At 39.5% G+C, this 13,011-nt stretch overlaps 1 protein-coding gene across 3 annotated transcripts in view; it reads left to right on the forward strand.

Moving 5' to 3' along the window:
* MYO16 (myosin XVI) overlaps positions 1-13,011 on the forward strand; it is a 588,255-nt gene that overhangs the window by 316,820 nt on the left and 258,424 nt on the right. For all 3 annotated transcript variants that reach the window (XM_054013071.1, XM_054013089.1, XM_054013080.1), the window contains 2 exons: positions 3,852-3,917; positions 10,675-10,802. In XM_054013071.1, coding sequence (XP_053869046.1) covers positions 3,852-3,917; positions 10,675-10,802 — 194 coding nt within the window. The remainder of the gene's footprint in view (positions 1-3,851; positions 3,918-10,674; positions 10,803-13,011) is intronic.

The raw sequence follows: 13,011 nt of genomic DNA on the forward strand, positions 1-13,011 counted from the left end.
TCAGTATACAGCATTTGATTCCCAGTTCCTTTTTTCCTACAATTTACATGAATAATTCTCTTGATACTGTTAAGTTAATGATTTAGACACACTAAAATAATTACAAGATGATTTACATGCAAAGGATTTTTCTGTTCTTGCCATGTTAAACAAAGGGAGAATCCAGTCAGCCATAGATTATTTCAAAAGTAAAATCTGCATATGCATATTTCTGGCATCTCTATTCATAACTACTTACCCTTTTCCAGCTTATTGAACAGCTGATTAGGTAATTTGCATGTAAATGTGAAATGTGTGAATCTGATTTAATCTAATGAATTGACAGAGTGTGCTTAGACCAGAGAAATGCAGAGATTCAGAATGTCATAAACAACAAGCTACTGTAAACACCTGAAATTAAATACGGAAATTACGTTCATAGGTACTATGATATTGGTTGGTAGTAACAATGTTGTTCAGATGCTGAGATTATATTTATGTTCCTGCCTTTTTTGTTTATGTGAATCCTCCTTTTTATCTCATTTTCAGAGGTACTGAGCATGCACAACTCTGACTCAAATCAATGGGAGCTACAAATGCTCAGCATCTGTGAAAATCAGGGCCAAGTGTAGGTTTATTCTTAAAATAGTTCACCTGATTTCTCATTCTCAGGATTGACCCTGAGGTTCTATGTCTGCCTATCCTTCTGGCCTAATTAAATATTTTTGTTTTGTTCAAGAGCACAATAGTGATCTCGAAGCCATTGAGCAGTGCTGTTATGGTTAATAGCAGCCATTTGTGCAGTGTGTGGCGATTGCCATCAGAATTGAAAAACCTCTCATCCATTATTTACCTGGGCTCCATCATCTCAGAAAGGAAAAAGCTGCTGGAGGCCATTTTCAAACCCAGATCTCCCTCACCATAGCACACATACTGCCATGCTCACTGAAGCTGTTGCAGAGAGGCATAAACTACATCTGCCCTATCCAACAGGGGATCTAAGCAGGGCTTCATTCTGAGGGCAGGTGGTTTTATTGTACCTCCCCTCCATAAGGATGTTCTGTTTGTGGAGAGAGGTGGGGCACGTGGGCAGATGGGTAGATTTGATTTTTTTGTTGCAACCCAGAAGTCCCATCTGTGATGGCTGCTCAGGGGATATGCTAAATCAGCATAGCCTCAGGTCCCAGGTCAGTGCTGCCTAGTTTTGTGTTTCATAGACACCTTATACACTCCTGTGCAGAACACTGGGTGAATGTAGCTGCTTTGTAAGAAATATTTGAATAGGAATAACTGATACCTTTATGTTACTGGAAATATGGGTGCCTTGATAAGCCTAAACTATTTATGTAAATAGATTTTTAGAATGAGCTAATGATAGGTGTCTTAGAACAATTTTTTAAAGAATCAACAATTAAACAGAACTTTAATACAATGAAAGTTTCAAATCACTAAGACTATTATATGATTGAATGGCATCAAAAGAATTTTGGAATACTAGTGGTTGCTGGTTTTCTAATGACAATGGGCCAGGTCCTGGGCTTCAGTCAAGGAACATGGCAAAGCTTGTATGGGGAGACAGAGAATGGATGCAAAGGCATCTTTAACCGCCCACCCCATCCCTGCACCCCATGTGCTCTTCTGATCCTGGGACTGACTGGGCACAGATCCGTTCTTTGGTGTACATTAGAATAGCATTCAGGGTTTACAGTGGGTGCCAATAGCCCCAAGTGGCCCTTTTTGGCATATGGAAATCAGCTGGTGATTAGAGAGCCGAGGCCTCACCCTCTTACAGTTTGCAGCTAGCAAAAAGGTGGCATAGGACTCACTATCACATTTCTACAGCATCAGAGGATCACCCTATGTGGACGGAATCCTGCAGAGATTGGTTAAGAAACTGCCTGTGCTGGCTTTATGGCAGTTTTCCACAAAGGATGTGACGCAGAGCGGCTCCAGGGGCCTGGGCCTAGTGATTTGACATAATATTTTTGCGTTCTTTGGGCTTCTAAATATTATAAAAAGCAAATTGAGGACTGTATTGTGACAGATAATTGTTTACATGAAAATAAACTATTAAGTATAGTCTTTTTACACAAAAGTAAAGCTAAAACTGAGTTCAGACATTGTCCATAGTGCTGTATAAGACAAAGAAGACAACATGGTCCTTTCCACCGGGAGACAACACAAAACACATTGAGACAGTAGAGGAAAATTCTCCCTCAGGCCATTGTTTGTTTCCTTTGTCTTTTTTTATTAGTGTTTTTTTTTTATTTGGTTGGTTGTTTTTTTGCTTTGTTTTGTTTTATTGGTTTGTTTTGGTAACAGAATGTCTGAAACATTTTTCTTTAAGTAAGTCAGTGTTTGTGGGCAGAATCTTTTAAAAGTACAATATTAACTGAATTATTTAATTAATAATATGTTGAAAAACACTTTTTGATGTTCTAATACAATGTAAACAGAAGTCCACATTACTTTTAGTACACCTCTACCCCGATATAACGCAACCCGATATAACACAAATTCGGATATAACATGGTAAAGCAGCGCTCTGGAGGGGAGGGGCTGTGCACTCCGGCGGATCAAAGCAAGTTCGGTATATCGCGGTTTCACCTATAACGCGGCAAGATTTTTTGGCTCCTGAGAACAGCGTTATATCGGGGTAGAGGTATATGTGAAAAAAAATTACTAAATTCTACTTTTCCTCAACAACTACAGCTATCATTTCAGTCATTATCAGTTTGACAAAACACCTCATGGTATTAGAATTTTATGAATCAATTAGAAAAGCATTTGCCACCAAACAATTCTTCAGTTTTTATTTTTAGTTTTCTATAGTGCATAGTATTAAAATAATCAGGGCCAATATATGTGTTTCAGTTGGCTTGCTCTTACGTTCTTTTGTTATTATTCTTTGTAGAAACTACTCTTCAGCTGCCCCATGTATGAACAAGGTTATTCTGTTATGGAAAATCTTTGTTGGGTGAAAAACTGGGGCGGAGGTGGGTGGGAAAGGTGGTTTAAAGTCACCTTTACATATCCTGGCTCCTGAGGCCATCCCATCACTGGTGTACTCTCTGGTACAAGCTAGAGAAGCCTTTCACTGGCTGCTTGTGGTCCCAAAGAGCTGATATGGCAATCTGGCCATGCCTCTTATGTCAGGAATCAGAAGATGTGTGGAGACATTAGCTCTAGTCCACTGGGAGGTGAGTAAAAAGTAAGGCACAAAGCAGTCAGGATATATTGGAGAATGCAGCCCACTGGATTCATGTAGTGTTTGTTCTAATATTGTGGGTGAAATCCTGGCCCCATTGTAGACAATGGGAATTTTGTCATTGACTTTAGTGTAGTCAATATTTAGAATTCTATTTGTATGTATGTAGGTTGTGTCATAATTATGTTGATTACTGTCTTTTATGCCAGTAACAACTTTTTAAATACCCATTCAATTTATCTAACTCTGCTAGCACTACTAGCATGGTCTATCCCATAATAAGATGATGGAGCAATTGGGTTGTGTGATAGGAACTTCACTCATTTTTGCTAATCTTAACAAATGGTGAATTGCAGATTCATTTAACAAATAATCTTACAATAATATATGCAATGCAATTTCTTTGTTAATCATTTTACTTTGTGAAGCATTTAGTGTTAATTATACTTTTTATAATAATACAATCTGAATTGTAAATTTGGATCTTAGTTTTTAAGAGCAAGAATTTAAAAGGTTCTGAATTGTGGAACTATGAACTTGTAATTCGTTTGTTGATTACTGGATTTAAGATGCTTTTGCAAAAAGTCTTTTCTGAAGGAAAATCATTAACTTCCTGAAAGATCTAATTTATCACTTAATAAACCAATTATAATTTATTTTCCAGACCTATGTTGGAGATATACTGTTGCTGGTTAATCCATTTAAAGAACTTCCAATTTATTCCACTATGGTAAGCATTTTCTTCTAAAAATGTTATGATGTAGATCTACTTCAGTGGAGTTTCATTCATATAGCACATCTGGGATCCCAAAGCACTAAAAAGGAAAACAATAAGAAATACCTCTGTTCTTTTCATATTAGGAACATCTCATTTGAATTTTGCATTAGTAGCAATAAATTTAATTTTGCCTAAGGCACACAGTGTCTTGTTCATATCTTTATGAATGTCTCCTTCAGGCCATAACCATCTTTATTTTGTTTTATGATGTTGCCTGTTACTTATCTTCTTCTGCTTGAGTGCTACTAGTGTGAAACAGCAATCTTGCTAGAGGTGACAATAAGCAGAACAATATTTCATTCACGGATTATTTGGGTACCAAAAAAAAAAAAGTACCTAAAAGTGATGGTTCAATTGGGCCTGGGCAAAGCTCTCTTTCACTAATCTTATTTGATGAACTCCAATCCACTTATAAATAAGGTGTCTGTCATTTCAGTATCAAAATATTGGTACTCTTGCAATGTGGGCATAACATAAATTTACATTATGTTTTACATGTCATGTCTCAGTCTAGCCCGGTCATTTTAGATGCACAGGGTCAGTATGAAGCATTGAATTTTGCCTATTATTTTTATTATTATTATTATTATTATTATTATGTTTTATTTGTGCTATATTGAGATGGGCGGCCTTGTGATAAGAACTGTACAAACAGGTAGTAATTTTCCTTGCAAGACTTACAGAGAGTTTGTAGTATTCAGAATCACCATTAGGTGACTGTAGGTTGTGACTGTTTAAAATGTCACATGTATGACCTAATAGTAAACTCGGGAAACAAATGGTGTAAAGTACAGGTGGCAGGAGCAGCTGATTAAAATTTGGTCCTTAAGTTGGAAATCTCCCACCTTGTTGAATATGGAATTCCTCAAGCCCTTTCCTCATAGAGCAGGACTGGGCAACCTTAAGGTAGTACAGGGGCACAAAATCCACTAAAACCCTTTGGTGGTCCACACATTGTTTTTAGAGGCTACCCCTATTGCATAGCTCAGAAATGTTTGCAACAATACAGCATGTTAACGAATACTTAAACAGGTATTAACAGTGTAAAACTGAAGTCTCGGCATGTGCTATATTTCCAATTTCCTTGTCAGTGGGATCCTGCCTTATACGTGAGTTGCATCCCAAGAGTCACATGCATGTGCAAGGGGTTCTCTTCCCCTCTGTGATGGGTTGGATCACAGAAACCCTCTTGGGGCTGCCAACTGATGTACCAACACTACTTCTGCCCCTGCTTTCCCTGCCCTCCCAACTCGGGACTTCAGTGCCCAGCCTGGTTTGAGCCAGGCCCGCTAGCCTGCTGCAAACCCAGATCCAAGTCTGAACCACGTCCCCTAACAGCTGTAGGCTTAAACTGAAAGCAGCTTAAGAAGTGTTCCTGTCTTTAACGCTCAGATGCCTAACTCCCAATGGGGTCCAAACCCCTAATAAATCCGTTTTACCCTGTATAAAACTTATGCAGGGTAAACTCATAAATTGTTCGACCTCTATAACACTGATAGAGAGGTATGCACAGCTATTTGTCCCCCCCCCAGGTATTAATACATACTCTGGGTTAATTAATAAGTAAAAAGTGATTTTATTAAATACAGAAAGTAGGATTTAAGTATTTCCAACTAATAGCAGACAGAACAAAGTGAATTACCAAGCAAAATAAAATAGAACACGTAAGTCTATGTCTTATACAGTAAGAAAACTGAATACAGATAAAAACCTCACCCTCAGAGGAATTCCAGAAAGCTTCCTTTTACAGACTAGTCTCTTTCTAGTCTGGGTCCAGCAATCACTCACCCACCCTGTAATTACTGTCCTTTGTTCCAGTTTATTTCAGGTATCCTAGCCAGCTGAAGACAAAATGGAGGCATCTCCCAGGGATTTAAATAGACTTTCTCTTGTGGGTGGAGACACCCTCCTCTCTCCTATGCAAAGTCCAACTCCAAGATGGAGTTTTGGAGTCACATGGGCAAGTCACTTGTCCATGCATGACTCAGTTTTTACAGGCAGCAGCCGTTGTTTACATGCTACCCTGAATGTCCTCAAGTAGACTTCTTATGTGGATTGGATCCTTCCAAGATTCATTGTCCTTTAAGTGTTTCTTGATTTGGCACTTAATTTGTACATTCCTTTCTCAAGAAGCTGACCAAATGCTTTACTAAGGCTACTTAGAAATCAAGCAAGTACACAGCCAGTATTCATAACTTTGAATAAAAAAATGATAAATGCATACAAATAGGATGAATACATTCAGTACATCATACCTTTACATAGATATGTTACATGGCATACGTAGTGTGACGGGTTGGATCACAGAAACCCCCTTGGGAACTGCCACCCGATGTGCAAAGACTACCCCTGCTTCTGTTTTCCCTGCCAGCTCAGGACTCCAGCACCCTGTCTTGCTGAGCCAGACACTCCTGTCTGGCTCCAGACACAGACCCAGGGTCTGAATCACTTGTCCCAAAGCTGCAAGTTTACCTGAAAACAGCTCGCAGTAGCGTGCTTGTCTTTAGCACTCAGATGCCCAACTCCCAATGGGGTCTAAACCCAGATAAATCCGTTTTACCCTGCATAAAGCTTATGCAAACTCATAAATTGTTCGCCCTCTATAACACTGATAGAGAGATATGCACAGTTGTTTGCTCCCCCAGGTATTAATACATACTCTGAGTAAATTACTAAATAAAAAGTGATTTTATTAAATACAGACAGTAGGATTTAAGTGGTTCAAAGTAGTAACAGACAGAACAAAGTAAGTCACCAAGCAAAATAAAATAAAATGCGCAAATCTATGCCTAATCAAACTAAATACAGATAATCTCACCCTCAAAGATGTTTCAGTAAGTTTTTCTCAGACTGGACACCTTCCAGGCCTGGGCACAATTCTTTCCCCTGGTACAGCTCTTGTTGCAGCTCAGGTGGTAGCTAGGGGATTCTTCATGATGGCTTCTCTCCTTCTCTGTTCTCTTCCCCCCTTTATATATCTTTTGCATAAGGCGGGAACTCTTTGTCTCTCTGGGTTTCCACCCACCCTCACTGGAAAAGCACCAGGTTAAAGATGGATTCCAGTTCAGGTGACATGATCACATGTCACTGCAAGACTTCATTACTCGCTTGCCAGCACACACATATACAGGAAGACTCACAGGTAAATACAGCCATCTGCAGACAATGGGAGTCATCAAGATTCCAAACCATCATTAATGGTCCACACTTTACACAATTACAATAGGCCCTCAGAGTTACATTTTATATTTCTAGTTTTAGATACAAGAGTGGTACATTTATACAAATCAGATGATCACATTCAGTAGATTATAAGCTTTGGAATGATACCTTACAAGAGACCTTTTGCATGAGGCATATCCCAGTTACTTACATTCACTTATTACCGTATTTTCTCTAAAACTATCTCAGTTACATTATATTGACTTATTATCAAGTTTTTATAAAACCATATAGACTGCACAACGTCACACGTAGCATAAAACATATTACAGTTATGACATATATACATTCATAAGCATATTTCCATAAAGCCTTTTGGGGTGTAACATCACACCCTCACTTTGCATTGCTGCATATGGCCTTACTGAGCTGCCATCTCTCCTAGAGTTACCCTGAAAGAGGAAGAGGTAGAGGAGGCAGAATGAGGACATGGCAGGGGTTCTGGGAAGCAGGAAGCCGGGTCCAAGACCTCTCCCCTCCCATCGGAGACACTGGAACTCTGAATTTATAGTAGCATCTATGGCTGGAGGGGGTGGTGAGGCAGGCCCATGCACTAGTTATGTATTGAATTTGCAGGGGTGAAAGTAACTTAAAAGACTTACCAGTATGCCGGAGTCCTGAACAGGTGGCGGGGCCTCAACCAGAAGGGGCATGGCCTCAACCGGACGAGGTGGGGCCTTTAGAGCCCCAGGGCCTTTAAATCAAGATTTAAAGGACCCGGGGCTCCAGCTGCGGTAGTGGCAGCTGGGAGCCTTTGACCCTTTAAATCACTGCCGGAGCTACCAGCTGCAGAGGAGGCTGGGAGCCCCGGGGCTCAGGGTCCATTTAAAGGGCCTGGGGCTCCAGCCGCCACTACAGCAGTTGAGCCCTGGGCCCTTTAAATTGCTGAAGGAGCCCCGGGGACTCCTGGCTGCCGCAGGTACCCTGGGACTCTGGCAGCGGGGCTCCAGCCGCTGCCGGGAGCCCCAGGCCCTTTAAATCGCCCCCTGGGGAAGCAGCTATCCCTGGGGAAGCTGGTCCGGTATGGCATACCGGCTCTTGAATTTGTACACCAGACCTCAGCTTCTGCCTCTTCTCCCAAAACCTGCAAAGTGCACTGTTGGAATTATGGGGTATGGTTAGAACATAACCCTTTGAGCTCCTATGAGCCTGCCCACTGGGATTACTTCCACTTCTTCCAGAGTAAACTATCTGCATGGTCATTGTGTATTATGCAGGTATTTCTTGTTTGGTCAGAATACAATGGCAAAATAACACAGCTGGTGCTATTTTGTCCCTGTTTTTTGAGGTAAAAGTCAACAGGACCTGATTTTTGCCCTTGATGTCAAAATTATCATAAAGGACTTAATCATTCAGACAGCCTGCACTCGGTGTAACTCTATGAACCAACCACATTGTTCTAGAACATAAGCTAGTCTCTTCCAACTAGAGGAGAAATAATCCTGGATCTACTTTGGACCTGCAAAGATGCACTTTCTGAAAATGTCGGAATAAGAGGGAAGCTGGACATCATTGACTACAAAGCACTGCAATTCAGCAGTTAAGAAATAGATTCTCAGAAAGTACTCTCATCAGTATATTGGATGCTAAGAAAGCAGATATGGAGGAATTAAGAAATCAAGACACCATACTGCTCTCTTTGCAGGCAATGGGAGCTGTTCAGTTGACTTCAGTAGGAGTAGGTTGGTGTCTGTTCTAAAGACCATTGAAGTTAATGGCTATCTTTCCCATAGGCTTTGTTGGGCTTTGGATCAGACAGAAGGAAGTATTAAAATCTACCACTATAGAAGAAGGCAGGGAAATCCTGGCAGACTACAGGTGCAAGAAGCAATAATTCCCCTGACAAAGAGTTAGATATGAAACAAGAAATAGCTGATGCAGATGGCGGAACACTCTAAGATCCTTTATTGTATACTGAAGAAGAACGAGGCAATCAAAATGGATACTATTCCGGGGAAGGAGGAGGCCAGACAAAAAGTAGACATGTTCATTGCAGACATATGGGAATATAAAGAACTTTTACAAATATATCAGTGAAAAACAAATTAATAGAGAAAAAGCTGAAAGGAGGAGTGAGTGAAATTACCAATTATTCAAAAATGTTTGAGCCTTTCAACCCCTAAAATACCTGTTATCAATAAGAAAAATAAGGAAAAGTATTTTGAACAAGTGGAAAATGAGAAAGATCTTACCATGCTCATAAATACCCTGGTAATATATGTAGTATAAAAAAAACCTTGAAAGACTAACCCTTATAAAATATTTATTGATTCGGTGAATAACTACCCAGAGGGGGTGGCAAGTGGGGCAATTTGCCCCAGGCCCCACAGGGGCCCCGCAAGCCCTGGCCTGGCGGCGGTCCGGGTCTTTGGTGGTATTTCAGCGGCCGGGGGCCCTTCAGGGCTGCCGAAGACAAGGAGCGACTGAAGGGCCCCACTCCGCCAAAATGCCACCGAAGACCCTGACCGCCGCCGGGTGAATACAAGTGCCGCAGCTCCCCCCCGCTTTGACCCAGGCACCCTGAATCCTCTGGGCGGCCCTGCCTATATGTAGTATTTCTTTAAGACAATGATAGTATAGAAATAATAAAAAGTCTGATTTATTAATCGGGAATCTGATCTTGCAAATATTTAACACATAAGTTCAGTGGGACTAGTAATGTATATCAAGTTTTTGTAGGATCGAGTCTGTGGTTTGTAACTTGTTGAAATATTCTGCTATTCATGACAAAAAGAAAAAGGAAATATTCACTTTCTAGGGTAGGTGAGTAGCTCTGTGTTGTCTCATCTAATACAGAGATACAGTTAGTGAAATACAATAGTACTTAAGTCAGGCTCAGCATTTTTTAAATGAGCTAAACTATAGATATTTACAAGCCAATTTTGCTGAAGGCTCTGATTCTAATTAGTTACCAGTCCTTAAATGTCAGGTTTGTCTCAGAGGAATGTAGGGTAACAGTAGGATAACTGGTTTTTGCCATTTTTAGCCAATGAGAGTAGAGCATGCTGCTAATTATGTGTATTACAGAAGTGTTTCTAAATTGCAAATAAAGTATTACAGGGAGACTGCTGTGTCATATAATAAATTAATTAACCTGTAACCTGATTTCATTGATCTCTGTCTTATTATTTCAAAGGGCATCCATGCTATTTTTGTTTAAGATTTTAAAACCAGGACATTGAAGGATTATCATGTGCAGTATAAATAATGTAACTTAATATATTATCTGTTTTTTTAACAATTGGCCAAATCTCCACGATTGGCCACTATTATTATAATTAAGTATTAAAATAGCATATCTTAAATAGAACTCTTGTGATGATATTGATGTATGTATTGCTTTAATGAAATGCTTTACAAATAGTTTAAGGAACCCAAATAGTTTGCTTATATTGTCTAGAGAGCCCTAAGAAAGCGTCTTATTGAAGAGATGAAACAATATTGGTTTAGAATTTGCCACCTGTGTTAATGTTCAGTTATTTTTCAGGTCACCCAACTTTACCTAAGTGACTCTGGCAAACTGTGTTCCTCACTTCCCCCACATATATTCTCCTGTGCTGAAAGGGCTTACCACATGCTTTTCCAGGAGCGACGTCCTCAATGCTTTATTCTCAGGTGAAAATCTATCTTTCTATTAAGTGATTTATAACTCATGCCTTTGAAATGTTTCCCCAGGGACTCTGCAGACAAGGTTTCCTTTTTGTTTTTTCCCTCCAATTGCAACATAACAGTGTGAAAGAAAATATTTAATTCAGTGTAAGTGTTATTCATTTTGTTGGAGAAATGTGAGCTTCATTCAACTGCATCTTTAATAACAAAGATTTGTCCACAATCCAAAATTGTTTTAGTTTTTTAGTTATATCAAACTGATTATGAACTAGGACCCAAACTAGAGAGGAGGGATTGTCCAATGGCTCAGATGTAACCTAGGACTTGGGAGACATGGGTTAAAGTCCCTGCTCTGCCATGGACTTCCTGGGTGACTCTGAGCAAGTCTTTCTGTGCCTCAGTTCCCCATCCTGTTAAATGGGGATAGAAGTAATTTTCAGGGGTTTGGTAGTTATAAATACTTTGTAGATTGTGGGGCTGCCTGCGCCATATAAATACCTAAATTAGACAGAACTGGCTAATCAGACTGCTTCATGGTTATGAAAGTTGAGGTAACTGAATAGACATAATCGCATGTATATATTTTCATTAAATTGTACTTTAATAGATACATGTTTTTTTGTAATCAGTAGAAGCACTATATATTCCCTGAGCTTCACTGAATATAGTAAGTAAACATTTGTGTAATATGTATTCATTTAAAAAATACTGTGCACTTTTAAAAACAAAGATGTACTTTTATGGAAAAACTGACTGCTGGTTGGCTGAAACAAACCATACACCTGTTTTATAACATAATCAGAATGGAGCTGTTACTGAACTGTGCAGGGAACAGTGACTTTTAAGCAGCAGAAAACCATTATCCTGTGCTCACATTCTCTTTATTTATATTTTTATTGAGGTGAAATAATTTGTTTGATAAAAATAAAAAATTCCCTGGCATTCAGTGTTTTCAATGAAGCGCTCCACAGAATATGAACTCTCACTTCATATCCACTTGGGACATAACTAGTAGATTAATAGTGTTGAGGGGTTGGCAACAATAGTGTATGAGGTGGAGCAGTAGGTAAAATGTACTTACATTTTGAAAAATGTCAAATACCAAATTAAGATACTAATGTATAATATTGGCAAATGCTATAAATGGAGAGATATTCACTTCAATAAAGAACTGGTTTAGTGACAGAGACCAGATGATGGTGATAATTTTAGATAAGGAGGGAGGCGATACGTGGTACAGCAGAGCTCAGAATATTGAGCCCCGATCCAGTTCATTCTAGGTTACAGTATATCAGTGACCTGATGGAGGAATGATGTTAGAGTGTTCTGCTGAGATCATTAGAACTTGATGTCTGTATGTTATATCCAACGCAATCCACAGACATACACATTCCAGGCATCTTTTAGTTGGACTCTAATTGGATCCAAAGTTTAGTATGGAACTAGAAGCTGAAGAGAAAAAGAATTTGTAAAGCTATGACTTACTGGATAACCTAACACCAAGAGTTAGGGTCCTTGAACAATTCTCTCTCTCTCTCTCTCTTTTCTTTAACAATAATGGAGGGTATGTCTAGACAGCAGTATGCAGCGGCAGTCAAAAAAGCAAACAGGATGTTAGGAATCATTAAAAAGGGGATAGAAAATAAGACGGAGAATATCTTATTGACCTTATATAAATCCATGGTACGCCCACATCTTGAATACTGCGAACAGATGTGGTCTCCTCATCTCAATAAAGTTATACTGGCACTAGAGAAGGTTCAGAGAAGGGCAACTAAAATGATTAAGGATTTGGAACGGGTCCCATATGAGGAGAGATTAAAGAGGCTAGGACTTTTCAGCTTGGAAAAGAGGAGACTAAGGGGGGATATGATAGAGGTATATAAAATCATGAGTGATGTGGAGAAAGTAAATAAGGAAAAGTTATTTACTTGTTCCCATAATATAAGAACTAGGGGCCACCAAATGAAATTAATGGGCAGCAGGTTTAAAACAAATAAAAGGAAGTTCTTCTTCACACAGCTCATAGTCAACTTGTGGAACTCCTTGCCTGAGGAGGTTGTGAAGGCTAGGACTAAAACAGGGTTTAAAAGAGAACTGGATAAATTCATGGAGATTAAGTCCATTAATGGCTACTAGCCAGGATGGGTAAGGAATGGTGTCCCTAGCCTCTTTTTGTCAGAGGGTGGAGATGGATGGCAGGAGAGAGATCACT

The sequence above is a fragment of the Malaclemys terrapin genome, chromosome 1, assembly GCF_027887155.1.
Source record: "Malaclemys terrapin pileata isolate rMalTer1 chromosome 1, rMalTer1.hap1, whole genome shotgun sequence".
Lineage (NCBI taxonomy): Eukaryota > Metazoa > Chordata > Testudines > Emydidae > Malaclemys > Malaclemys terrapin.